General features: G+C 40.8%; 1 protein-coding gene across 6 annotated transcripts; it reads left to right on the top strand.

Annotated features, from left to right (window-relative positions):
- Nucleotides 1-47: 47 nt before the first annotated feature.
- On the top strand, nt 48-27,847 carry LOC306907608 (protocadherin gamma-A11-like). Of its 6 annotated transcripts, none has more exons than XM_079479836.1 (5): nt 74-2,604; nt 20,886-20,944; nt 22,888-22,941; nt 25,198-25,295; nt 25,717-27,841. In XM_079479836.1, the coding sequence occupies exons 1-5, from the start codon at nt 181-183 to the stop codon at nt 25,977-25,979; spliced, it is 2,898 nt and encodes a 965-aa protein (XP_079335962.1). In that variant the 5' UTR covers nt 74-180; the 3' UTR covers nt 25,980-27,841. The 6 variants fall into 6 exon arrangements, with proteins under 6 accessions (XP_079335964.1, XP_079335962.1, XP_079335965.1 ...); XM_079479837.1 differs by lacking the exon at nt 74-2,604 and adding an exon at nt 3,149-5,715; XM_079479834.1 differs by lacking the exon at nt 74-2,604 and adding an exon at nt 13,131-15,784.
- The last annotated feature ends 115 nt before the right edge of the window (nt 27,848-27,962 follow it).

The following is a 27,962-nucleotide window of genomic DNA, read 5'->3' as shown; positions in this document are numbered from 1 at the left end:
CAAATTAAATGCTTGATTTAGATCCTCCTCCAGTTTCTGACATCATAGTCTTGCAAAATATCTCTTTCATTTCAGTCGACCTCTTTGTGTACGGACGCATAGACACTTAAACGTCCTATATTCTGACTGTTTTGTTTAGGTCTTTGCCACATATTTTGTATTAAAATAGAAGATTGGAATATGTTTCATCTTTGTTTAAGTAAATACCAACGAGTGGCATATTCGACACGGATTGCATCATGGCTAATGCAGCATCTAATGCTGTGCATCTTTGTCATGGCCGTTGCGCACGGGCAGGTCCGTTATTCTATTCCAGAGGAGATGACAAAGGGCTCACTGGTTGGAAATATCGTTCAGGATCTAGGTTTGGATATTAAGAGGCTGAAATCTGGTCGAGCGCGGATCTTTACGGAGGACAGTCGTGAGTACATCGGTCTAAATGTGGATAAAGGGACTCTGATAGTGAAGGAGCGGATAGATAGAGAGGAACTGTGCGCGCAAGTGTCTCCCTGCTCTTTACATTTTCAGATAATTCTAGAAAACCCGATGGAGCTACACAGAATCGATGTAGAAATATTAGATATAAATGACCATGCTCCTGTTTTTACTAGAAAAGAGATCAACTTTCAGATAAGCGAGCTGGCGGTTCCCGGAGCTCGCTTTTCCTTAGACAGCGCGCACGATCCTGATGTGGGTTTGAATGCGCTTCAGAAATATACTCTGACCGCAACTAATTATTTTACATTGAAAGAACTGTCGCGTTCTGATGGTACAAAATATGTTGAAATGGTGTTGCAGTCGCCCTTAGATAGAGAGCAAGAGGAGGAAGTTAAATTAACATTGACCGCATTTGACGGAGGAAGCCCTCAAAAATCCGGAACAGTTAAGATTAGCGTCACAGTAATTGATGCAAACGACAATACACCCGCATTTGGCCAGTCCGTGTATAGAATTTCTTTAGGAGAAAATGCACCGATAGGTACAGTGGTGTTAACTGTAAGTGCTACGGATAAAGACAAAGGATCATATGGTGAAGTGACTTATTCGTTTTCACAGAGCTCTGGGAAAGATTTGGACCTTTTTAGAATTGATTCTAAAACTGGACACATTTACGTTAACGGGCTGTTGGACTTTGAAAGATCAAAACAATATGAACTGAATCTTGAGGCAATGGATAAGGGTGGACTTACAGACAATAGTAAAGTACTCATTGAATTGACTGACGTTAATGACAACGCACCTGTTATCAGTGTTATATCATTTTCCAGCCCCGTTCCAGAAAACAGCGCTCTTGAAACCATGATTGCAATGCTCAACATTAAAGATACAGACTCTGGTAAAAACGGCCAAATAAAATGCTCCGTGAATTCAGATTTGCCTTTTCGCATCAAACCATCTTCTGCAAATTTCTACACCTTGGTTACTGATGAGCTTTTAGACCGTGAGAAAATATCTGAATATAATATAACAATAACTGCTACCGATGAAGGATCGCCATCTTTTTCCACTAGTAAAAGCTTAAATCTTAAAATCTCTGATGTTAATGACAACGCCCCTGCTTTTCAGCTTCAGTCTTACACCGCATATGTGATGGAAAATAATTCACCCGGAGTCTCAGTTGTATCTGTTAAAGCGCATGACAAAGATTCTGGTAATAATGCACGCATATCATATTTTCTAGAGGATATTCTTGTGAATGGTGTCTCTGCTTCAACGTATATTTCAGTAAATGCAGAGAGCGGAGAAATTAATGCTGTGCGATCTTTCGATTACGAGCAAACAAAAGAATTTAGCATTCGCGTAAAAGCGCAAGACGAAGGAAATCCTCCTCTGAGCAGCAACGTGAGTGTAAGAATAATCATTCAGGATCAGAATGACAACGCGCCTCAGGTTCTGTATCCGGTCCAGTCTGGTGGTTCTGTGGTGGCTGAAATAGTGCCTCGTTCGGCAGATGTGGGTTACCTGGTCACTAAAGTGGTCTCTGTTGATGTGGACTCTGGACAGAATGCCTGGCTCTCATATAAACTGCAGAAAGCCACAGACAGGGCGCTGTTTGAAGTGGGTTTACAGAATGGAGAAATAAGAACTGTTCGCCAGGTGACAGATAAAGATGCTGTGAAACAAAGACTCACTGTTGTAGTGGAGGACAACGGACAGCCCTCTCGTTCAGCTACAGTCAATGTTAACGTGGCGCTGGCCGACAGCTTCCCTGAACTGCTCTCGGAGTTCACTGACTTTACGCACGAGAAGGAATACAACGACAACCTGACTTTTTATCTAGTCTTGGCTCTGGCTGTAGTTTCGTTTCTCTTTATCGTGTCTATCATCGCCATACTGTCAGTGAAATGCTACAGATGGAGACGCGAACGGATGTTTTACAAATCTGCAGCGAATCTCCCAGTTATTCCGTATTATCCGCCCCTTTACGCAGACGGAACAGGGACTTTAAAGCAAGTGTTTAATTACGAGATGTGTGGAACATCTGACTCCAGAAAGAGTGATCTAAAATTTGTGCGGCCCTGCAGTGAGAGCATCGTTAGTCTGGACGCAGGAGGAACGCAGACACTGCAATACATGCAGGAAAATAAAGACATATGCAGAGAGGTGAGGCACATTAGATGAGTTTGTGACACGCACGCATTAGTTGTATTCTTTTTCACTGTGTTATGCTGCATTTTAGGTTAAAACCTTTTTAAATACAAACATTTCTCACAGTCCCCTTTATCCAAAGCGACTTACAGGGCATTCATGAAATGATCTGTTTGTGTGTGTGATCCATGCGACTCTAACTCCTGCCCTTTTCGCTGTTAACGCAAAGCTCTAACAATTGAGCCACAGATTGGACATTGGAATATACCGAATTTTACGCATTGTACTCTTGCAAAAACTTATCTAATGCATTTTCCATATTTTCTCAAATGACCCCCCCTCCCGTCTTATATCTGACTTCTGTGCGTAATGGGTTTTTTTGTCTGGTTTGGAAAGCTTTGCTGTTCGGGCCTGTCTCCACCAATGTCAAATTGCAAAATTGCACTCAGGAAAAGTACATTGCCGTTCTAAAACTAAACCCTAAGCGTCGCTGTTGTTTGATGGGGTTGATATGTCATGGTTTAATTCTTGATACACGCCTTTTCCAGACCTTTCGCGCATGTAAGGAGGATTGTATACCTCTAGTACAACAGGGTGCGCACAGCAAAATCTGAATGACGCTTCTAACTATATCCTTGCTTTAGTTCATTTTTAGTACTTCAAAATTATATATTTAAAGTCTTTTATATATACATTTTTAGAGAAAATTTGACGTTCAGCATGAGAACACCGAATTGTAATTATGTATGGCAGTCGTGTGTGCTACTGTTCTATGGACAATTCCTCTATGGCGTGTACGGGCAGGTCCGTTATTCCGTGCCAGAGGAGATGGCGCCTGGCTCATTCGTCGGAGATATCATTAAAGATCTGGGTCTTGATCCTAAACGGCTGACGACGGGTAAAGCACGGATCTTTTCAGCCGGTGGCCGGGAATATGTCGAGCTGGACCGAGAAAAGGGGCACATCGTCATTAAGGAGAGAATTGACCGGGAGCTTTTGTGCGCTGGTACTGCGTCTGCATGCAGCCTGAGCTTTGAAGTCATCTTAGAAAATCCGATCGAGCTCTATCGCATCACCGTAGAAATACTAGATGTTAACGACAACAGTCCTGCATTTCCAAGAGGTGAAATTACATTAGAGATCAGCGAGTCTGCTTCCACCGGAGCGCGCTTTACCGTGGACAGCGCAGTTGATCCTGACGTTGGCATTAATGGTATTCAAAGTTACTCAGTTTACCCGACGAATCATTTTACTTTAAAGACACAAAGTCGGTCAGGCAGCGGTAAAAACGTCGAGCTTGTTTTGCAAACGCCTTTAGACAGAGAAAAACATGAACATTTATATCTAACCATAACTGCAACAGACGGAGGAAATCCGAAACGCTCCGGCACGGTAAAAATCCATATTATTGTTTTAGATATAAATGACAACGCACCTGTGTTGCAAAAGGACACATACAGAATAGCTGTACCCGAAAACACTGCAAAGGGATCGTTACTGGTTATTGTTAATGCAACTGATGCAGATACAATCTCAAATGGACAAATTGGTTATTATGTCGAACACACCACTCCAAAAATTCGAGACTTGTTCTCTGTAGATCCCTCCAGTGGTGAAATAAGGCTGATTGGTGACCTCGATTTTGAGGAATCTGCTATTTATGAGTTTAAAATTCAAGCTAAAGATCAGGGGGGTTTATCTGACTCCTCTGAGGTGATTGTCGAGGTAACAGACGTAAATGATAATGCACCAAAAATGACGCTCATGTCTTTTTCAAATGCAATACCCGAAAATTCCCCGCCTGGTACTGTTGTAGCTATGATAAATATACAAGATAGCGACTCTGAAGAAAATGGAAAGGTTATCTGTTCTATCGACAGAAACCTCCCATTCAAAATCGACTCCTCGTTGACTAATTATTACAGTATAGTCACTGACTCTGAGCTGGACAGAGAGGACACAGGAGAATATAACATCACCGTAACGGCTACAGATAGTGGCCGTCCGCCTTTGTTTAGTAAAAAGACGCTCAACGTCAAGATCACCGATGTAAATGACCATGCACCTCAGTTTGAACAGGAATTATATAATGCATATGTGATGGAGAATAAATCCCCATCTCTATCTTTGTTCAGTGTCAAAGCGCATGACGCAGATTTGGGTGCGAACGCGCGGGTCTCCTACTTTATTTCTGATAATGATTTGAATGGCACACCAGTTTCATCCTTGGTTTCAATTAACTCTGATACTGGAGCCGTTTATGCAACGAAATCCTTTGATTACGAGCAATTAAAATCCTTTACGATCATATTGAAAGCGCAAGACGGAGGCTCTCCTCCTCTCAGCAGCAACGTGAGTGTGAAAATAATCATTCAGGACCAAAATGACAACGCGCCTCAGGTTCTGTATCCGGTCCAGTCTGGTGGTTCTGTGGTTGCTGAAATAGTGCCTCGTTCTGCAGATGTGGGTTATTTGGTCACTAAAGTGGTCGCTGTTGATGTGGACTCTGGACAGAATGCCTGGCTCTCATATAAACTGCAGAAAGCCACAGACAGGGCGCTGTTTGAAGTGGGTTTACAGAATGGAGAAATCAGAACTGTGCGCCAGGTGACAGATAAAGATGCTGTGAAACAAAGACTCACTGTTGTAGTGGAGGACAACGGACAGCCCTCTCGTTCAGCTACAGTCAATGTTAACGTGGCGCTGGCGGACAGCTTCCCTGAAGTGCTCTCGGAGTTCACTGACTTTACACACGACAAGGAATACAACGACAACCTGACTTTTTATCTAGTCTTGGCTCTGGCTGTAGTTTCGTTTCTCTTTATCGTGTCTATCATCGCCATACTGTCAGTCAAATGCTACAGATGGAGACGAGAGCGCATGTTTTTCAAAACAGGAGCGAATCTTCCAGTTATTCCGTATTATCCGCCACTTTACGCAGACGTAGGGGGCACAGGAACATTACAGCACGTGTACAATTATGATTTGTGTGGCACAACTGACTCTAGAAAGAGTGATCTGAAGTTCTTGCGGCCCACCAGCCAAAGTGTTTTAAACGTTGATTTGAGTGGCACAAGGACTGTCCCCAAACAAAACTGGAATGAAGGAATGGATGTTAGTGCAGAGGTGAGATGAATTCTAGCTGATGTTTACTTTGCTTTTGTCTACAGTGGCCTGAAACAGTATACTTTGGTTACACTTTTCTGAATGCCATTGCTTTGGGGAAAAACCCAAAACAAGTCATATCTGCAATGCAATGCAGCTAGGGCTTTATTTCACTTTTCTGTTTTTCTTGCAATGATTATACAATGAGAATAATGTACATTCAGTGAGACTTAAAGTCGGGAAACATCTTTCAACCTTGTAACGTTGGTGTAGAATGTAGCATTTGTTTTTCAGGAGGAGAACTAAGGTGGCCGGAAAGTGCAAAACAAAATAGCAATTTATTAAACACAACAACAGTTCGTGAAACACAATAAGTCAGAAACCACATCGACGATTCAGTTTACTACTGATGATTGGACGAATCTCCTGTCAATCAAAATATCTAGGATGCTCAATGTTACTTTGAGATAGGAAATGCATATGTTATACAACGCATATTCATTGATTAAGGTTCAAAAGCCACATTTTGTTAATAAAGTTAAAACGGGCTCATATTGCATAATGAGAAGATGCGTGTCTGTTTCACACTGCATGCATGCGACGGTGTGAGCCCTGAGGAGCAAGCATAGTGCAGCTAAGATGCTGACTGCCTGTATACCATCTATGATCGTTTTCCCCTCAGAAGATATATACAATATAAACATGATATGTACTTTAATCTGTGTCCCTGTTGTTGATGCTGCAGAAATGTAGACATGGCAAGCACAGTTTTGCTCATTGACCCACTTTCTGCTACACACACACACATTATCCTGAACCTTCTGTAAACACACAAATAAGGTAGAAAGGGCAAATATGTAATGCTTACCTGACCTATGTATGAAATATTGATTTAGAGATAGACACAGCATGCACGCAGAATTTCTAGAGTACATGTTAAACCTCTGCAATGTGATGCTGGCAGCCATTTTGAACAGAACAGATGTATCCTGTATCTGTACAGCCCTGTGACGGAAGACAAAACAGAGATACAGAATGAGGAGGTTGGATAGGCATGTAAATGAGTGACGTTTTCTTCCATGTTGTGAGATTGTAACGACTGGGACCACTAATGTAGTGCATCTATTTTTACTTTTCCAATTTCTACTATAAATGTAGTGAAATTTAAATATCGTTTTGTATTTTTGCTAAACCAGCGGTATCTGAGGATGTTTGCAAGAGCATCTTTTGTGTATTTCAGTGAATGCAGAAGGGTCTGGCCTTTCGATTGCAGAATTTTGCTTGTACACCTGTACATAGTGAAAAATCTTTAAAATGAATGTTTACACAATACTGAGAGCTATTTTCCAGGTTCTGAAGTTTTTCCATATACTGTAACAGAAGTGAGATGCTTTGTGTAAATGTACATCAACCAGTAGCTTGAATGTTGAGTTTCTCAGCCCCACAGGTATCTCTATATCAGTGCCGCTGCTAGCCATTTTGGTGCCCTAAGCATAATTCCTTTATGATGCACCCTTTGCAGCCAAGTATGAGACTCATCTCTCATAAATTTTTGTTTCATTTTTGGTATCCGTATGAAGTTGGAAAATATACAGATGCATGTGTGAGTTATGTGCGTTTAGGTAAAATCATGAAAAGACAAATCTTGATTGTGTGTGCCTGTTTTTCTAGCTTTTGACCGTGTGAACCCTCTGCTTTTCACATATGGCCTTAATTTCTCTAATCTTCAGTTCCTGCACTGATGTGCACATGTTTTTAATGTACATCATAAATCCACACGCTACTGAACTTTATAACGTTTTGTCCTCACGCATTACCTGAAATGAACTTTCTCACTTCAAAGCGTTCTTCAATGATGGAGTGCTGCTGTCTAAAGTCTTTGGTGATAATTATAAATCCATCAAAAGATTAACATGCTAACGTTACAGTGAATATGTTAAGTTTCTGGTGTAAAGTAGGTTTAACAGAATAGGAAGCCATGCGACATGTTCTTGTAAAAAGCGAGATTCTGTAAATGAATTTATGTTGACTTATGCAGCAGTTTCGGATATATCTTCTGTTTTACTTCTCTCTCGAGTCTTTAGTCCTTCAGCCCTTAGAAAATCTCTCTTGAGCTCTGTGCACAAATGTGAGTCTCATAGCAGATTATTGCAGGAAGATCACTGATTCGTAGACAAACGTGATGGTTTTGACTGGAGTCACTCTCACATACAGATGAATCGGTTGTCATACACCAGCGTGGTGGTGTGGGCATCTGTATTTAATGATCTTTGTTAGTTTTTTGTATTGTTTTATGTGTGTTTGTGTCCCTATTATGGTCATGCAGCATGTTGATCCTCTGAAGGGATTAAACTGGGTTTATCAAGGCCAGTGAGACAGTGGGACACACACACACACACACACACACGTGCAGTGACCTGTTCTCTCAGACAGACAGTAAACACACACTGTCAAAGCCATTGTATTCATACTACTTGCTTGTTTGTACTATATTTGTTTATGCTTACATAACAATGGTTAAGATGGAGAATTTATGCACATTTTTATAAAATAGGTTCAACCTTAATAAAACATTTTCAGAAACGGCTCTTACATCTTCAGGATGCCTTGTGTTGTGTGTTTACTGTGATGTGTCATGATATATTTGGGTGATTCTCCCAAAACCACATCATGGCAGTAAAGATTTCAATTATAAAGCATACAATTTGGTAACACAATTGGACAAACTACCATTGGACAAAACATAATTTTGACATAGGAATTTATTATTTATGTATTTTATAGCTTTTCCTGCTGAAATTCAGTTGGCACCTTTATCTGTCTGGTTGACTTCTGTTAATCATTTCTGAGCTATCATTGTATTGTTTTATTTTTGTGGTCTGTATTGTGGAATTAAGGATACCTACGGTCTACAGTCTATACAAGAGAAGCTGTTCTCTCCTATTTCCTTCCATCCTGTCTCTCCTCGTTCCCCTCCCCCTGTCCTCCTGCTCCTTTCTGCTTCTCTTCCTCCCCCTCTCCTGCACTTTCTGAAGTCTCTGTGGATGAGATTGATGTGCCAAATTGGCAAACAGGAGAAACGCACCAAAACGGTCAAGCGTAACATCATTTAAATACTAAGTAAATACAGATATTTTTGTTTCTGTTCTGTAACATGTGCTGCTTCTAACAGAACGTGTGTGTTTGTTTTGTCTCTTTGTTTGTAGAGGATGAATATGGTTTGTACATCTTCACATATATACTTCTGCTTTCTCTCCTCGTTGCTTACTTCATCTTGTGGCCTGTTTTATCCCTTGGAGGGATGGTGTTGCCACGGCAACAAGCTGACTCACGGCAGGGTTGTACCATTATGCTTGAGCCCACAGGGGGGCAGTGAAAGGTTCCGGGTTTGGATGTGATGTAGTGAGGGACAGCTTTAAGGGTTTGCCCCCCTGTCATAGATGTTGGAATGTAATGGCCGTAAATTCTGTGTTAATGTGACGGGGGAAGGGAGAATACTGTGTCAAAATCAAGGCTATATTGATTAAAGCTGTAGTTATGTAAAAAGTCAAATGTTTCCCTCATATTTATGTTGTGCTGTAAACACGAGCAACAAAACAAAAACATTTTTGTATGATCACACTACATTTTTGTTTAGCAAATAACAATATGTCCATCTCTTTGAGGCTGTGTGTGTGGAGTTAAATCATGGCTGTGTGTGGTATGGAGGATGTGTGAATTATTAATATCTGATAAAAAATGAATATATCTGCTTAATTTTTCTGGACACATTGATCTCTCTCTATCATTTCTTCTCATTTTACACATGTATTTCCGTCCTTGTTTAAGTGTGTTAGAGATCTTCTTATGGTGTGATTTTTGGTAAGTATCCGAGGTGTTCCACACAACTTTGTTGTTGCGTCAGTCTAATCAAATATTTTTTTCTTCTTTTCCATGTCGCCACTATTTTCTTCACCTGCTGTTCATCTTCTCATTGAAATCTGTATCCGCAAATCAAGGTAAGAGAAACTCTTTGAATGCATATTTATACACAATTATACACAATAATAAATTATTACAATTAAGTAGGTTTTACAAAGGCCTAGTCCTGGTTTATCTTGTCCAGGAATCTGATGGCCCCTTTTGTTTTGTAAAAAAAAGGTAACTCGGGGTGAGACATTAAGAAGCTGATAAAACATTTAGAGAGATCATTCTGCAAATTCTTCAAAGATGAAGACAATAAAATATAATAACAATTTTTATATATTTTTTTATTTTGTGTGAAAATATAGTTCACAGAGACATTTTTGTGATTCCATAGTTTTACAGAGTTTACTATTTTTGTAAAAAGTATAATAAATAATAAATGACCCTACCATTGTTGTGTAAATTGGCATATTTTATATCCAGCTTGTTGACATATTGTACAAATATTTATAAGATCAACAGTCAGTCTCGTACTTAAGGTGCCGATTACTTAGTTATAGTTAGTTAGATCAGCCTTTTCGAATTAATCCCCGTATGTGTGGAACGAGTGTCAAAGTGTCCTACATATGGAATCTGTACCATCTCTTGCCTTGTTTAAAAACATCTTAAAATCGGATCTTCTTATGCTCTGTGTCTACGCTTTTTTGGTGATATGTGTTTTTGTCATTTGCTGCCTATTTTGAGCAGGACTCTCTGGTGGAAGAGATATGTGACCCTGGATCACAAAAAACAGTCTTAGGTAGCACAGGATTTGTCTTTGTAAAAACCAACATACATTGTATGGGTTAAAATTATCGATTTTTCTTAAAAACTTTCTTTTTGTGAGTGGATGGCTCTCAAAGTGCCTCTGATGAAAACTTCAAAGTCAATTTTCAAATTTTTTAGATTTTATTCACCCTCCGATTCCAGAGACTTAAAGGGCTGTATCTCTGCCAGATGTTGTCCTATCCTAACAACCCATACGTCAGTAGAAAGCTTTCCTGTGATGTAAAAATCTAAATTTAGAAAAATTGACCCATAAGATGGGTTTTGTTGTCCAGGGTCACATTTGTATCTCAACGGGACGTTCCTGGTTAAATAAATAAATAAAATGCTAAATGTCCCTTAATTGATGTATATTGTTAAGTAGTGTATTGTAAATATATCCCTTTCTCTCTATTTTTAATGTACAATTAGGTTGCAAAGTGACCCATTCTGTTTTTATGCAGGACATAAAGTGTTTCTGTAACTTGAATTCTGTTGGAATACAAAAATTGTGGAATGCTGTTTTTGTACAAGCGAATCTGACTGTATGACAAATGGAGTTTTGTAGCGCTGTCCACAGTAGTAGTGCTGAAATGGGCTCTTAACCCGCCTCTCTCTTTATGCGTCAGTCTCTCTTTCTCCCTCCCTCCCTCTCTCTCTCCCCCCCACTCTCTTTCTCCCTCCCTCTCTCTCTCTCTCTCTCTCTCTTTCTCTCTCTCCCCACCCACTCTCTTTCTCCCTCCCTCTCTCTCTCTTTCTCTCTCTCCCCCCCCACTCTCTCTCTCTCTCTCTCTCTCTCCATCCCTCCCTCCCTCTCTCTCCCCCCCTCCCTCTTTATCTCTCTCTCCCCCCACTCTCTCTCTCTCTCCCTCCCTCCCTCCTTCTCTCTCCCTCTCCTTCCCTCCTTCCTTCCTTCCTTCCCTCCCTCCCTCCCTCTCTCTCCCTCTTTATCTCTCTCTCCCCCCACTCTCTCTCCCTCCCTCCTTCTCTCTCCCTCTCCTTCCCTCCTTCCTTCCTTCCCTCCCTCCCTCCCTCCCTCTCTCTCTCTCTCTCCCCCCACTCTCTCTCTCTCTCTCTCCCTCCCTCCTTCCTTCTCTCTCTCTCTCTCTCTCTCTCTCTCTCTCTCTCTCTCTCTCTCTCTCTGTGTCTCACTCTCGCTACTACTTTTTTCTTTCATTATCATGTTGCATAGACATGTACACATATCGTTAGTATGTTTTTTAATATCATTAAATCATAAGATTTTAGCATACTAGATTTATCCTGTAAGAACAAACCTTCCGATTTTAAATTTGCCACGTACTGCATTAAGCATTTATACAACTTATTGTGTGTAATTTCACTTTTTGGCTTCTCCTTTGTCAATATCTTCGAAATAATTATTTCTAGATGTTTGTTTCTTTTTTGTGTTTTTTATGCGCTTATACGGTGTTCTGTTTGCGCGGGGTGCTGCAGTTTATGCAGTTCGCCACGGGGAGGCAGTAAAGAGAACACACGTGCATCAATGAGTCACACTAGTGTTGTTAATCCTTAATTTGAAAGTAATAAATGAGATTAATAATAATCATTGATTTATTTGGCTTAATATTCGTTAACTAATTCCACAACTTTTCCGTGTAAACTTTAAATCTTTCAAAATACATAGAAAAATATAAAAGACTTTCAAAACAAAGAAACATTTTTATTTACTTTTTCAGTTTTAACTTCGTTTGTATTTAAACTCGTCTGTTTATGCCTATTTCTTTCTCCATTGTTTAGCAGGAAGAATAGTTAAACAACGTTTACTAATGTGTGCTGTGTTTATTGTGGCCCTTTAAAGCAAAATGTGCCTAACATTGTAAATATGTGGAATTAAATAAAAAAGTACAAATAAATATTTTATTCAAAATTAATTCGGGATTTTTTATAAAAAATATCTTCAGGCAATTTGAAATGATTAATAAAATCATTTATGAAACTATAATTATAGGTTAGTGATCACACACATGGAACTTTGGCAGATAGCACTGCAGCACTCAGGGGGGAAATGAAGTGCCCTTGAGCAAGGCGTTGTGATTGAGCCTGTGCCTAGTTCTACTTTCCCAACCGTTTGAGCACGACTGACCCAAAAAAACATTGTCAGAAGTGGGATTCGAACCCACGCCTCCAGGGGAGACTACGACCTGAACGTAGCGCCTTAGACCGCTCGGCCATCCTGACGGTGACATCACTCCTCTCTGTAAATGAATTTACACAACGATGTCATCTTAGTGTACAAATATTTGTTTGATTCGAAACAGTTTCAAAGGATAAACGTATACTGACGCTTCCATGGAATCTGCGCCGCCTGGTGGCTTGTCACTGAAGTGACTTACACTTGGACATCTTGTCTTTAAATCTGCAAATAAGCATCCCTTCAATGGTTTATCACCTTTAAATATCTAACGTTAATTGCCTATTTATTGTTATAGATAAATACCTCTCAGTAAACATTTTAGTGGGCTTGTGGTCTATTGTTTCGTTTACAAATTGTCAGCGTTCCTGTGAGTCTCTAATGGTCATCGTCGGGGCTCGTAAATAACCAAACTGAATTACACGTGCCAGAAACAGGTCGATTCAGCTCTGGAGGTTCAGTCGTGTTTTCTCTTGGAGTGTGTGTGTGTGTGTGTGTGTGTGTGTGTGTGTGTGTGCGCCTCTTTTTGCGTCTCAGTCTCCGCCCTGTTGCGCAGCAGAGGCGCAGCTAATTCAGGGAGTTTTGGAGAAGAGCTGGATGGGAAAATGTTTTTTTACCTCTCTTGTGATTTACCGAAAAGTTTACAGGCAACATGAATTATTTTAAAGTTTTTCCTACACTCCTCGCAGATCGGATTACTTTACGCGCGACATGGTAGGGTCGCTTTGACGAGAATATGGATTCGATAAGGCGAAAAAGTTGAAACTTTCTTTCCCCGGATCGCGCACAATGGAGTGGAGACGCTCGTGGCCCGTGCTCTGCCTCGCTGTCTCCCTCATTCGCCCCTCGAGCGCGTCCGGCGAGCTCCGGTACTCGGCACCGGAGGAGCTGAAACCGGGGTCCGTCGTTGGGAATGTAGCGAGAGATTTGGGTCTCAGTGTTTCGAGGATTACCGAACGAAATCTGCAGGTCGTGTCGGAATATTTCGAGGTGAATCCATCTAACGGTGCCTTGGTTATTAGAGAGACTATTGATAGGGAGCGCATATGCGCGTTGAATTCGGCGTGTTCTTTGCGCCTTCAAATTGTTCTTCAACACCCTTTAGAAATCCACCGAGTTGTAGTTGAGATCGAGGATGTAAATGACAACGCGCCGCAGTTTCCAAATGGAAATTCATCGCTGGAGATATCAGAGGCGGCCGCTCCGGGAACGCGGTTCCGCTTGGAGAGCGCGCACGACCCTGATGTAGGAATGAATTCCCTGCGCACGTTCAGTCTTTCCCCTAACGAACATTTTGTTTTAAAAGTTGAGACTAAAAGCGACGGTAGTAAATTTCCAGAGCTCGTCTTGGGAAAGGCCGTGGACCGTGAGACGCAGGCCGCGTTTCGCCTTTTGCTTACGGCCGTGGACGGAGGACAGCCGGAGAAATCCGGGACCACCGTCCTGCTTATTAAAATTCTGGACGTGAATGACAATGCTCCTGTCTTTGACCAGCAGGTGAAAAGAGTCAGTCTTTTGGAAAACTCTTCTCCGGGTACGCTTGTGACAAAACTCAACGCCACTGATTTGGACTCTGGCGCAAATGGTAAAATATCTTTTATATTCGATAAATACACCCCAGACAGAATATTGAAAATGTTCAGTGTGGATTCTAAATCGGGAGAAATCCGTGTTGTGGGGGATGTGGATTATGAGGAAGCAAATGTGTATGACATCACAGTTCAGGCCAGGGATGGAGGCTCTCCAGCTATGGAGGGCTCATGCAACATCAAGGTGGAAATAATTGACGTGAACGACAATGCTCCTGAGGTGACGTTAACCTCTCTCACCAGCCCCATCCCGGAGGATGCTGACATCGGCACTGTTATTGCTTTAATCAGTGCAACCGACTTAGATTCTCAAGCCAACGGAAAAGTAACACTCAAAGTTTCTCCAGGACTTCCGTTTAAACTAAAATCGGCCTTTGGCGAACACTACACGCTTGTTATTGATGGGCGTCTAGACAGAGAAGCTATTGACGAATACACTGTTGTTGTCACGGCGACCGACTCTGGCTCTCCCTCACTGTCCTCTCAGAAGACGTTTGCGGTTCGTCTGTCGGATGTTAATGACAATGCTCCAGTGTTTTCACAGAGCTCTTATTCAGTGGATGTGGCTGAGAATAACAGCCCTGGTACACCGATAGTGAGCATCTCCGCATCAGACCCAGATCTGGGCGATAACGCCCGTCTGTCGTACTCCATCTTACCCTCCACCGTCCACAGCAGCCCCATCTCCTCGTACGTCTACATAAACCCTGAGAACGGGAACGTCTTCACCATGCGCTCGCTGGACTATGAGCAGATGAATGCGTTCAAGATCGAGGTTCAAGTACGTGATGCTGGAACGCCGCCGCAGACGTCTAACGTAACCGTCCACGTTTTTGTGGTCGACCAGAACGACAACGCACCTGTCATCCTTTACCCGACCCATTCTGAAGACACTGGGCTTCAGCTGACCGCACCGCACTCCGCCCCCATCGGCCATCGGGTGAATAAGATCGTCGCTGTTGATGCCGACAGTGGCCACAACGCTTGGCTGTTCTACAGCATCGCCCCAGGAGAAGACTCGACGCTGTTTAACATCGACGTGCACACGGGTGAGCTACGCACCGCACGAAAACTCGTGGACGATGACACTGGTGGCCAAACTCAGCCGGCCTACATTTTCACAGTGGTTGTACGGGATAACGGCCAGCCGGCTATGTCCACCAGCGTTTTGGTTACGGTTACAGTGGAGGAGAAGAGCCCAGACAAATCCACAGACATCCGCACGACCACATACTCACGCAAAGGGACGGGAATGACAGATGTAAGCCTATATCTCATCATCTCGCTGGGTTGTGTGACGCTGGTGTCTCTTCTGACCATGGCGGTGATTTTGGTACGATGTGTCAGGCACAAAGGCTGTTCCACGTGCTGTTACTCCAGGAAAGGCATCCGTTCCAGGCACGGATATCAGCAGAGAGCCCCTAAGGACCTTCACCTCCAACTTAACACTGATGGGCCCATTAGATATATGGAGGTGGTGGGAGGACCTCAGGAACCTCACACACGGACCTACAGGCCCTGCTATTCGACCCTGTCCAGCAGGAGTGACTTTGTGTTTGTCAAGACTCCCATGTTGAGTCATAACAACACACTTAATATGACTTTGACAAGAAAGCACTTAATGAACTCAGGCAATGAGGTGAGAGCGCAATTATACTCCAAGCCAATCAGATTCCACCCTGTCACCAATCAACTTTTTCTTTAGGCTGTTTTGTAGGTATAACGGCAATGCAGCTCATATTTTAATCTCAGGTCTGTTTTTTAGAATTTGACTCACGTTGAAGCATCTTAAATGGATAGTTCACCCAAAAAATTAAAACTCTGGCATCATTTATTCGGGTCAAGTCGTTCCAAACCTGTATAAATGTCTTTGTTCTAATGAACACCAAACATGTTGGCAATGGACATTTCTGGTACATCATTGACTTCCAAAGTAGGAAAAAATATCGTAGATGGGTGAGTAATTCATAACAGAATATTCATTTTTGGGTGGCGTATCCCTTTAAGAGACGGTCTTTGATGAGATAATAGTTTTTGTAAACGATTCATGATATTGTTGGGTAACTTTTCGGGACGAGCAGTTCCAAGAACACTTCTTCAGAATCCACAGCAGACCGGTAGTGTACGTCTATGACTAAACAGGAAGAAGGAAAGGAAGAGACAGATGGAAGGAAGAGGAGGAGGAGTAAAAGAGCAGATATATTAAGAAACTAAATAAATGTAATTGAGGTCAGTTTGGAGATGACTGAATGGAGACCGGAATAAAAGAGGCTTTGGGATCAATTGGATCATTCTTAAAGATGAAATCGTGGTTTTTAGCTAAAAAGAGAGACATTGACATGTGCGGTAACTTAACTGTAACATTACATAAAATTGTGACCCAACACCGTAGCAAAATGATTTCTCATACAAAAGTGAACAAACATTGAAGGCCACTCATATAAAGTGTTTACCACGATGTAGACGCAATAGAAATGTTAGTTTAGTTTCTAAAATCAATGCCAGTGGTTTTTATAGTTCAGCAAACTACATGTTATTCTCATTGTTTTGTATAAAAAACCCATATCTAGTGTATTTTGGGTGCCGTTGGCAGTGTTTTCTCAGTTTTTGAGGAGGAGGGCGTGTCACACAATCTGTCCATGTTGGCACTTGTGTAATGTGGCTTCTTCTGCCAAGTGTCAGATGAATTTAGACTTTTATTGGCTGTTTAGCTACAAAAAAGACAAACAGTGTTTCCTCCCCTTTTATTTTAATCTCGATGGTTAGTTGGATTTGTTTTTTGCATGTGTGCCGTGGCAACTCCTGTCAGAACAGGACCAGCAGAGAGACAGTGTTTAGTAGATGGACAACAGATGGACTGGAAGACGGAAGAGACCGATGGTCAGACACGAGGCGTTGGGTGGGGGAAGAAAATGAGGGAAATGAGAGGGAGAAAGAGGATGTGTGTAGTGAAGGAAAGATGTGGCAGAATAGCAGGATTCCAGAGGTCATGCATTGACCCCTGACTTCCTGTTGTGGTGAACTCATGCTATTGATTCCACACGTCTGAGTCATGTGACCTACTGTGAGCGCATGTCACCTCCGGGCTATCCCACAGTAGATCTCCATGGTAACTTTGATTAGTCAATATGTGAGGTGAAGGAGTTTATGAATATGTGGTCTGACATATTGTTTGGTGAAACACAATCCTTAGAATTTGAATTCAACTTAAGCATGATACAGCCTATGGCATCTGTTGTATGTTGCGTTCTGTCTGTGTGTTTGTTTGTTTGTAAAGTTTTGTGAGAGTACAAAACTATTTGGGCTGTTTTATATTTGCTGCCGTGTGTTCTGTTAATAACGTCACTTTTTGCTTCTACAAGCTTTTTTGCGAGAGATTCCCATGTGTTTCTGTGGCATGTGCGCTGGTTATTTGTTATGCACAAATGTTTGTTCGTCAAATGGTTTGCAGAGTTTGATTGTAAACTTAAGTTAAGGGATGAGTCTGAGATGGAGATTCCTGTCTGTCTTTCTTTCATCCTCTCTGTTGTGAACATCGTGTCTCATCTCTGAGCCCCCTGAGAATCTATCTGTCTCTTGGGGGAGATGGGCTGCCATCTGGCTTGATATAATGACGCGTGTGTGTAAGCGTGTGGGTGTGTGTGGTCCTTGTTTAGAGAAGATTCTTGATTTCATCCTTTCTTTCAACCTTTCAATGTACTCTTCTTTTCAAAGGGTCAAAACTTGCCTACGTCACATTTCCATACAATAGAGTATTAGGTTGATTTTGTTAACATAATGTCCCGTTTTTCTCTTTCAATTGTAGCAAATTATGACCGGGATAGTTTTCAACAAACCAAATATAACACAAGCTAGAGATTTTGTTGAGGCTGAAAGCTTTTAAACACATGCGGTGTGTTTTGACACATTTTGTTAACTTTTTTCAGTGGCTTCATGCAGATGAGCTCATTTTCATTGATCTTCAGGGCATCTTCTCTTCTTGTTTTGTTTATAATAAAACACGCCATCTGTCTTCCACAATCCCATAGAATTAAAGGTGGAGTTCACCTTCAAAATGAAAATTCATTTTACTCTTGTCATTTCAAATCTGTTTGACTTTCTTTCTTCGTGCAGATCACAAAAGAAGATCATTTAAAGGATGTTTTCAACAGCCTCCGTTCACTTGCATTGGTTACAATAGAAGTGAATGGGGGGGCTGTGCTGTTCTGTTACCAACATTTTTCAAAATATCATCTTTAGTGTTCTGCAGAAGAAAGAAAGTAGTATAGGTTTAAAAGACAAGTGGGTGTGTAAATAATGACAGAATTTTCATTTTGAAGGTGAACTGCTACTTAAACTAGATTTAATTTCAATTACAGTTGATTCGCTGGCTTTAGTGGCTGGTTTATTTGTAGTGATAATGTGTTTATGCAGAAAACCTGTATGTTTCACCGACAAATTGTTTATCGTTTACACAAGAGATCTCACGTAATGCTTCCTGCTGAGTGTTTGGAATACAGTAGTGTGTGTTGACGGTTTTTGTATTGTCAGGTCGTGGAAGAGGATGTGTGTCACACGCAGATGCTTTCCATGTGCTGGATGAGGAAGGATGTATCTTATAAATTCAGTTTCATTAAAGAAAACGTTGAGTTGATATATTGACCCAGATGTATTCGTCTCTTGGTTTAGTTTGCGTGCCAGATGTGAAGCTACAGATTAAAGTAATAGCCTGTAGTTATTTTACCATCTGTAAAAAGTGTAAATCATGGTAAAACAGCCATGTGATACAAAACAACAATTCAATTTATTAGTGATAATAACCTAAAAGTGATTTAGAAAATGCTGTCATCATTTGCTTTGCCTTTTCTTTACTGTTCTACGGAAAAAAGAAAGTCATGAAGGTTTAAATAACAGGAGGGTGAGCAAGCGATGACAGAATTTTCATTTTTGGGGGGACTATCACTTTTATAAATATTTCCTCCTCTAAATAATAGTTTATACATCCTGTTCGTACCCCGATGGTGTTTACGGTTACCAAGCAACATAAGCTGTCATGGACATTTGACAGGTTTAATATAGAATATGTAGTCATGTCTGTATGTTTATTTTATTTAACTGTTTTTTTCTGGACATTTAATGCCTCATTCAAACACATTTTATATTTGTAAAACAAAAGTGTCTGCAGACAGACGTGTATTTAACTTTACTGTGAGTACAGATCATTTGTGTGTGTGTGGAAACTTCATTGTTTCAATAGACTCATGTCAATGGAGTGTGTTTACAGATGTCACATGGTTCTATAGGTGTGTGTGTTTGGCAGCATGACGCATCTATTGTGTGTTATTTGTAGAAATATTAAGTCTGTAAATAGGATTCTCTGAGGATAACGGCCACCTGCAACAACCTTGCTGGTGACCTTGAGTTGTGATAATCTGACCGTTTCAAGTAGAAACAGGGAATGCTTGAATGCTGCCATGTAATGACTAAACATGCAACATAGTGAAGTCATGCGACTGCATTGTAGTTATTATACAGTATGCTGTATTGATCGTGAAGAGCCACAGTTTGTGTTCGCACATTACAGTAAAAATGTTGGGTCACTTCAACCCACCATTGGGTAAAAATGGACAACCCAATGGGTGGAATGAACCTACGTTGGGTTGTTTTAACCGTAACCCTGGGTCCAATATAACCATATTCTGGGTTAATTTAACCTTTTCTTGGAGTGTAAGAATTCACCCACACTTGGCTCGTAATCATAAGGGAACCACTTTAACTGCTATACAGAACCATATCTTTGCGCTTCAGTGTTTTTTCAGAGATCAAGATACTGTATTTTATTGCACTTTAAGTGGTTCCCCTACGATTTCGAACCAAGAACCACTTAAAGTACTATATAGCACCATTTTATTTTAGAGTGCACTCCTCATTACTAGAGATGAGCTGTTTTTCGGACATTCCTGCAGGCAGATGTAACCTTTATACACACACACACACACACACACACAGAAGTCTTTATGTCCTTGTAGATGAATCACAGGGCTAAATTGAATGTGTGTTTTGAGCACATCAGGGAGAGAATATAGGGGAAGCTGCCTGTCTAATGTATGACCAACACACATGCTTTTTCTTTACACTAAACTACACAAGAAGCACAAACACTGTCAGCCATGCACATACACATACACAGGAAATATTTGCATCCAGAAACCTCAGACTCACAACTGCAGAATGTTTTTTAAAAGAATTACAAACGGTTGCCAGTGAGTGTGTGTGTGTGTGTGTGTGTGTGTGTGTGTGTGAGTGTGAGTGTGTGTGTGTGTGTGTGTGTGTGTGAGTGTGTGTCCTCAGGATAAATCACAATGACATTTCTGTCTTTGGCCCAATTAGTCACAGAGCTTGTATCTCACTGACTGGAAAAACCCTGGACAGAATGTGTGTGTGAAACCTCTTCTTAGTCACTGTGTTTCACAGCATTTTTGTTCTTGTTCACTTTGTGTGAATCGTGAGTAAGCAGCCATTCGACTAAATTAAAGTAAATATGAATGTATTTGAGCACATGTGCATTTAGACATTATCAGCATCAGGTTTCTGTTTACACTATTTAATAAAGCAGGAGTCCATCGTCATGGTTTGCTGTTGTGGGCTCAAGGTCACATTGAGGGTCTCCATGGCCACACCGAGGTCACACAAATAGTTTCAGAAATAGATAATACTGTGCTTTTCTCCTAACCTCAAGCTTTTCCTTTGTTTCTTTACAGCAAAAGCCACCCAGCGCTGACTGGCGTTTTACTCAGAATCAGAGACCGGGACCCAGCGGGTGAGTGACTCGCTCACACACACACATTGACAACATTTGCATTATGTAAATACAGACATATTTAAATGTCTGCACATCCTGCCTCATTTCCAAGTGAAGCATTTGCATTGAGCGAACGATTAAAACTCACTGAGACACGCATGTCAGATTTGCACGGCTACTCCGTTTCATCTCACATTTATAATCACACATTGGATCCAGATAGTGAGTTCAAATGTAGGCAGATGAAGCTAAACGTGTTTAATTGCGGGATTATTGGGTTTGTATGGAACAGTGTGCTATGGTGCACACTGCACGAATGATGCGAGCGAAAGGACGGTGCGCTTTTACAGATAAAGACGGAGAAAGAGAGTTGTCCAAAAGGGGCTGTGTGTTGAAACTAAATTCTTAACAAAATGGCCGCCATTGTTCAAGCCCTTACCCCTCCAGCCTGCCTGAATGTGCCAATGAATGAAAGCGAGTAGAAGAGGGAAACACTGAAGTTTATTACCATGTTACTGTCTCTACTGTTCATGTGTTGTGTTAAAACCTATTGAAAACTAAAATTGCCAAAGAGGTTTCAGTCTGATAGTAACTTCGGTAACTTACAGCCATTGGTCCAGACTCGGGGGCGGCCAATAGCGCTCTGTCTCTCTCCGTGTGCCAGCCAGCACAAGTGAATTGGTTTGCATAAGACACGTTACACAACACATTCCACACTGACACGACTCTGTTTGAAAGAAGCCATTTGGAAGAAATTAAATCTTTTTGTTTAGTTTATATTGGCACGGCTGCCTATATAACAGCAGGCCTACAAATCTCAAGAGTTTAGCTTGCAGTTTTCAACTAAGACCAGGGCTGAACCAGCCATTCGTAAGTTCCTTCTTAAATGAGACGTAAAGTCCACACTAGAGGCAAGGACCGTGTAATTAATTGAGAATGAATCGTAATCGTCAATTTTGGCCTTCAATTAAAAAAATTAAAATAATGGAGGTAAACGATTATTGTGCCGCATTCCATTTAGCAAGGATCCTCTCTTTTCATGTAGTAGTCTATAAATCCACAGCGCACCATTTTCTCTACAGTGGTTCAGCAGTGCTATTTCTTTGCTTTACAAGTTTTTTATTTTCTATGTTGTTCTTAAGGTTAATGAGTAATCGTGTTTAATAATCGGGATCTCAATATTGGCCAAAATAATCGTGATTATGTTTTTGTCATAATCGAGCGGCTCTAATAGTTACTAATAATAATTAGTAACTACTAGCTAGCTTGTAACTAAATTTGTACGTTATTCGGTTGCACCCTTTGGTCTTGAGGCAGAACGTTCGCCATCTCTCCGTAAAGTAATGCGTAAGTCGCATAATATGACTTTTACCTACAATAGTCTAATAGCAGCCTTTAAATTCATGAGAAAAAGTGTTGTGAACTTCAAAACAGTCACGTAAACTTATTTTACCTCACATAATAATTGTAAAATAAGTTTTTATTAAATATAATGACATAATAGTTATTTTATTAAATATTTTAAGTTGAACAAAATTAAGAAACGAATGCTGATTCATAAAATACAACTTTATCATAATCAAAATCATAATAAATGGCTAATTTATTATGTAATACAGATTATTTCATTTTAATGCCAACCGGCAATTAAATAAAAAAAATATGATTTTATTAGGCAGATGGATGCACACACGGACGGGTTCATGTTAGAAACATCATCACATAATGTTCTGTGTTTTAAAAGGTACGTGACTGTAAATGTCAGCGTTATCATATATGTTTAACGTATTGAAGAATGTCGAGTGAAACTACAGTTGTTTAGTTGATTCATTGAGTTTATTCATTTAAAAAAGTGCAAGAACTGTTCTAGTTGACAATGGTGGCAAACACTAAGTTTTATTCCCTTAAAACCAAAACGTATATATATTGTTTTAAAGGCGTCATATAAACCTTTCTTCCAGTTTCTGCAAGTTCCAGTCGACACGTGTAAGATGGTCACCGGCGAGCAGGCTGAGGTACCGAAGTGTAGTTAGATATCATCCCGCTTTGTTTCCCTCTAGATCAGGTTCCTCATCCGAGTCTGTGATTGGTGATGTATTGTTCAGCGGGTGTTGGCCCGTCCTTTTCCTAGAATAGCGTTGTGTTGGTGTAGCGCTGTGCTAAATTAGCATGTAGCTGTGACCTTGTGGAAAGCACATCCCACGGTTTCTGTATTCTGAGGATAATTACACAACAAACGATGATGTCATTTTCTCGGTTTATGCTTGTTGTGCAGCTGTTGGTTTGTTTATGTGTAAAGACATGGGTCTTGGATCATAACTCTTGGGTTTTGACGTGAAGTGTAAGCATATAACATGCAGTCTGGCCCACAGGAAGTGATTATCTAACCGCAGGATGTGATAACGTTGACCACAGGAAGTGAGTCTTTCCTCTTAGTGTGATGAGAAGTGGATTATGGAGAATGAGGCGTCTTATCTTCACGCCTGGTGAGCAGGAACTGTCATTTGTTCTCCAGAAGCGTTGAGCCAGGAAATGGATAAAGCCGGATTGTTCTCTGACTGAAGCCGAAGATACGGTCTTGAAGATGAAGATCTGAGCTTGTTAAAAATTGCTTGAATTAAATTCAAGTTCAGTCTTAAAATGCTTGTTGTTTGAACCCATGGGTGGGTAAAATATGAACAAATCCGGGGACTTCATTTATAAAATGTTGCATTGAAACCATCCTAAATTTGATTATACGATATTTCTCAAAGTTCCCTTTACCATCAAATATGTGCGTACGCAACAATCCAATTACCAAACAATCAGTTGACACAACACAGAAAAGCTGCTTGGAAGTCTTGTGATATTTAAAGGAAAAATGTCTATGTGGGGAACTCAATTTACGAAACAGCTACTGATTCACGAAGCACCAGCATCCCATGAATAAATGAATCTGAGATCAGTTCTGGTTCTCATTAAGGTCTGTTCTTTCTGAAATAACACCAGTCTGTTTTTCCGTCGTCTTGGCCCTGCGAGGAAATGTTTGGCAAACACACACTCTTTCCCTCCTCAGATCTCTTTTCAGTTGTTTCTTTTACTTCTCCTTCATACGCTTTTGCAATCTTGTGTTTTGACTACAATTCCACTTTTCGTTTCATTAGTTTAGTCTTTTTCACACTTTCCTGTGACCTGTTTTCCATCGTTATGTTTTTCCATCCCTCTGTCCTGCGGTCAGGTCTTGTCTGCAGATGTTGTGGTTAATTGTGTGCTGGTGTCAGTAGCGTTAGAGTGTTTTACGGCTGCTGGGCTCATTTAAGACAGGAAGTGAGACCCCTCGAGACCCTGACTTAATGTTTAACCCCTTCGGACTCAGAAATGTATTTTACAGCTAAAATTAAAATAGTTTCCGTGCTGAAGATATGTGCAGTCATTCATACACCATTCCACAGGTTTTATCTTCTTCAGCGCTGACTCGTGTTCACCATGTTCATCATTTATTTTAAATGACACATCTCTTACACTCTTTTATGTAGGGCTTTATGAATCTGTTCTGTAGTCAGATTTAAATCAATTTACATGGTTTGACTTATTTCATCCAAACAAGTGACATTTATTATATCACCCATATATATATATATATATCTGTATATATACAAACCTCTGATGTTTGATTTCCTCCCTGATTGTATTGTGAACAGGATGAGGAATCTTTATTGTTCCTCTCACACTGAGAACAAAGAACACGAGAACGCTGTTATGAGGAAGAGCGATTTGTTCTCCGTTCTAGTCTTTACTAATTAATGAAAAGACTAATTGACACCACGCTGTGTTTTGGTAACTTTAATCTTCTTGTGTTTTTGGGAAATGGCTGTTAGTTAAATTTTGCTTTAAGTGTTTTGTTGTTGACTACCAAAAGATGTGTGTGTGTGTTTGCCGTGTGTGTAATGAGGTGGATTGTGTACACCGTCGACAAAAATGGCATAGTTTAGAAGAAGCCTTTGAAGATAAATTTGCCACATATGGAAATGTTTAGTGGTTGCTTGTGTGTTTGAGCTGCTTCTCTTTTTCTGGTTGTTTTTATTTTCCATCAGACTTCCAACATGGTGTAGTAAAAGAGTAACATGGAGGACGACAGATTGTGTGTGTGTGTGTGTGTGTGTGTTAAAGCAAGGCAACAAAACACACTGCAGCTGTTCATGATAGCAGTCGTAGAGAACGCACACACCCAGATAGCAGCGGTACAGAACGCTCTCTGTTTTGCTGACTCCGCTTCCTCTTGTCCTCTACAGGGCTGCTGCCACTCCTGAGGTTGCCATGGGAACGGGACCCTGGCCCAACCCCCCCACTGAGGCCGAGCAACTCCAGGCATTGATGGCCGCTGCTAATGGTATGCATCGCTCTCTCTATCCTTATTAACACACAAACGCTTTTAATTACAATCTTGCTGTAAACATACGTCTGCTTCACTATATAAAAAGAGGCAACATAATCCTCTATTATTTTTATTTAAAGGTAATAACAATGTCTTACTCACACCCTTCCTGCTCCTACAATAATTCGTACATTTGCAACAGGAGTTTTTATACACTCACAAAAGCTCATTTTTGCAGACAGTTAAACAGTGACACTCCACACAAGGATTCTATCGTATTCTAATACATTCATCTTTTTGCATTTGTTTGTCCACGAATTTCCAGACTAGCTCCGTTTCCACTGTGTAGTATATGGTTTGATATGTATATTTGTGTCAACTCAATGCTCAGTAGTCTTTGGAATATTATGTAATGAGAGCTCTTCCTTCCACTTAGAGGTCAGCGAGGCGACCAACACTCTGACTCCCGGCACCATGGGATTGAGCACCCGCTACAGCCCTCAGTTCACCCTGCAGCACGTCCCTGATTACCGACAGAACGTCTACATCCCCGGCAGCACGGCCACGCTCACCCCCAACCCTCAGCAGCACCAGCAGGCCCTGCCCCCTCCGCAGGCTGCCGCTGCACAACCCGAACCGCCCATGGCCGCCCAGACCCCAGCCAGCAAGAAGAAATCCACCAAGAAAGACAAGAAGTAGAGAGGAGATCTAAAGGAGGGTGAGATGGAGGTGAGGGAAAGATTAGGGAGAGTTAGGCTGGTGTGTTTGCTGGAAATCTTCAGTAATAAGTCAAATTAAGATTATTAGAACTATTAGGGTAAAACACAGTATGTCAAAGTGACCCGGACTCACAGATGCAGTTTTCTGTAGCGATCCGTGCACCTGTTTCACGCATGTGTTTTTTACCTTGTGCATCCTTTACAGCACACGTTCTGTAAAATCATTTTCACGCATTCAGTTTCCTTCATTTTAGCTTTATGGGTCTCACTGAATGTTCAGGTCATATAGAGAGAAGAGTTTTTTTTATTCACACTTTTTTGCCAAGTTTATGCAACTTTTGAGTGACACTATATTCCCACGTATATAGCCAATAATGTATTTACAGCAGTACTTTACCACGGTCTTGTAAAACATTTCCAATACAGACGTCACAGAAAACGAAATGTGTTATTATAACAATCATGTTATTGTTTATACAAAGACACAATGTCCATTGCTGCGTTTGCTCATGTGCTCAGACACTGTTGCAATGTTTGATAATTACTTGCTTTGTTTTATGATTGTTGTTACCTTAAATACCACTATTCCAAATCCAAATGATCTGTGATGAGAAGTGTTGCCATAAATGTAGTCAGATGATCCTTACTGCATGCACAGTATCCTGACATCTATAAACCTCCATCTGAGACCTTCTCGTGGTGTTGATCACTTAATGACTTTTTTAGAACGAAATCCCCCTGTGTATCACTGAGCCAGTTTTTTTTGTTACCTGAATGTTTTCGGAGCATTTGTGACTGTCGTCCGTGCCGTAACAGGCGAATCATAACCGTGTTTTCCCTAAATCCGTAAAGGTGTGTGTGTCAACACAACATCAGCTGTATCTTCTGTAGTATTCAGTATTTTCTGGTTATCCTAAAGTGTTCAAACTCACTCTTTATTAGTGCTGGTTGTAGTTTGTAATAATAGCTAGTTTAGATTTTTCTTTTTAAACAATCCATCCATAGCGAAGCCTCTCAGTACGAACAGTTCAGATCCACTGAGCTGTGTCCAGGACCTGTCGAGCTGTCTACATAGAGGGCAAAACAGGCCATTATTGTTGCAGAAGGGTAAGATGTGTTTTATAGGAGGACAATCTTACTCTCTCAGAATGTACAGCAGTTATTTCTTATAGCGGTTTAAGCCGAAATATATTTCATCCAAATGCAAACTCATACCCTCAGCATGATGCTTCTTTGTAAATAGACAACCGCCCTTAATAACACAGATGAACACGTTGAAGATAAGCAGCTTACTTAAGATGAGCCGCTTACTACTGGAATGTTACAGTTTGTTTCTCGGCTAAAAAGAAAGAAACGTTTGAGACACCGAGTATGTGTTACCAATGTAGTTCTTTAGTACTATGAAGGGCAACTAACGCACCTGTAAATAAAGAGTTTAACTTTTACTTATGGAAATAAATAGTGACGCACTCTTAGATTAGAAGTTGTGATGTTATGCATATATTTTTGTGTTCATCTTTCTTTTCCTGTGTGACTATTCATAAAAAGACACGGAACGGAGGCCGAATCGTCTGAACGCCTTCGCTGTTAATTCCGTGGTTTCGTGCCGTGCTGACACGTGCGACTGCTTCTCAATGTCTATATGAAGAATCTGAATAGATCTATTATATGTGTGTGTGTATGTCTGCTGATGCTATAAACCTGCTGTAATATCTTTAAGACGCTTTGATTCCCTAAGCTCCTGTGTGCTACTCTCATTTTATATGCTAATATTTATATTGCTGTTTTATTTTTTCTCTCTTAAACACTGACATTTCAAATAAAAAGTTCTCAAATCGTTAAAACTTTGCCTGAATTGTATTTATTCTCATATTCACAAATATAAGTGTTTATGTTTATACACAATAGCTCAAGGCAATGTCTCTGGTTTATAACATGTGACTAAAATGAAATTAAGCTCGCT

Source organism: Barbatula barbatula, assembly GCF_947034865.1.
Source record: "Barbatula barbatula genome assembly, chromosome: 18".
In the NCBI taxonomy this organism is placed as follows: domain Eukaryota; kingdom Metazoa; phylum Chordata; class Actinopteri; order Cypriniformes; family Nemacheilidae; genus Barbatula; species Barbatula barbatula.
The sequence above is the reverse complement of the archived record's forward strand: the minus strand, read 5'-3'. Positions and strand labels throughout refer to the sequence as shown.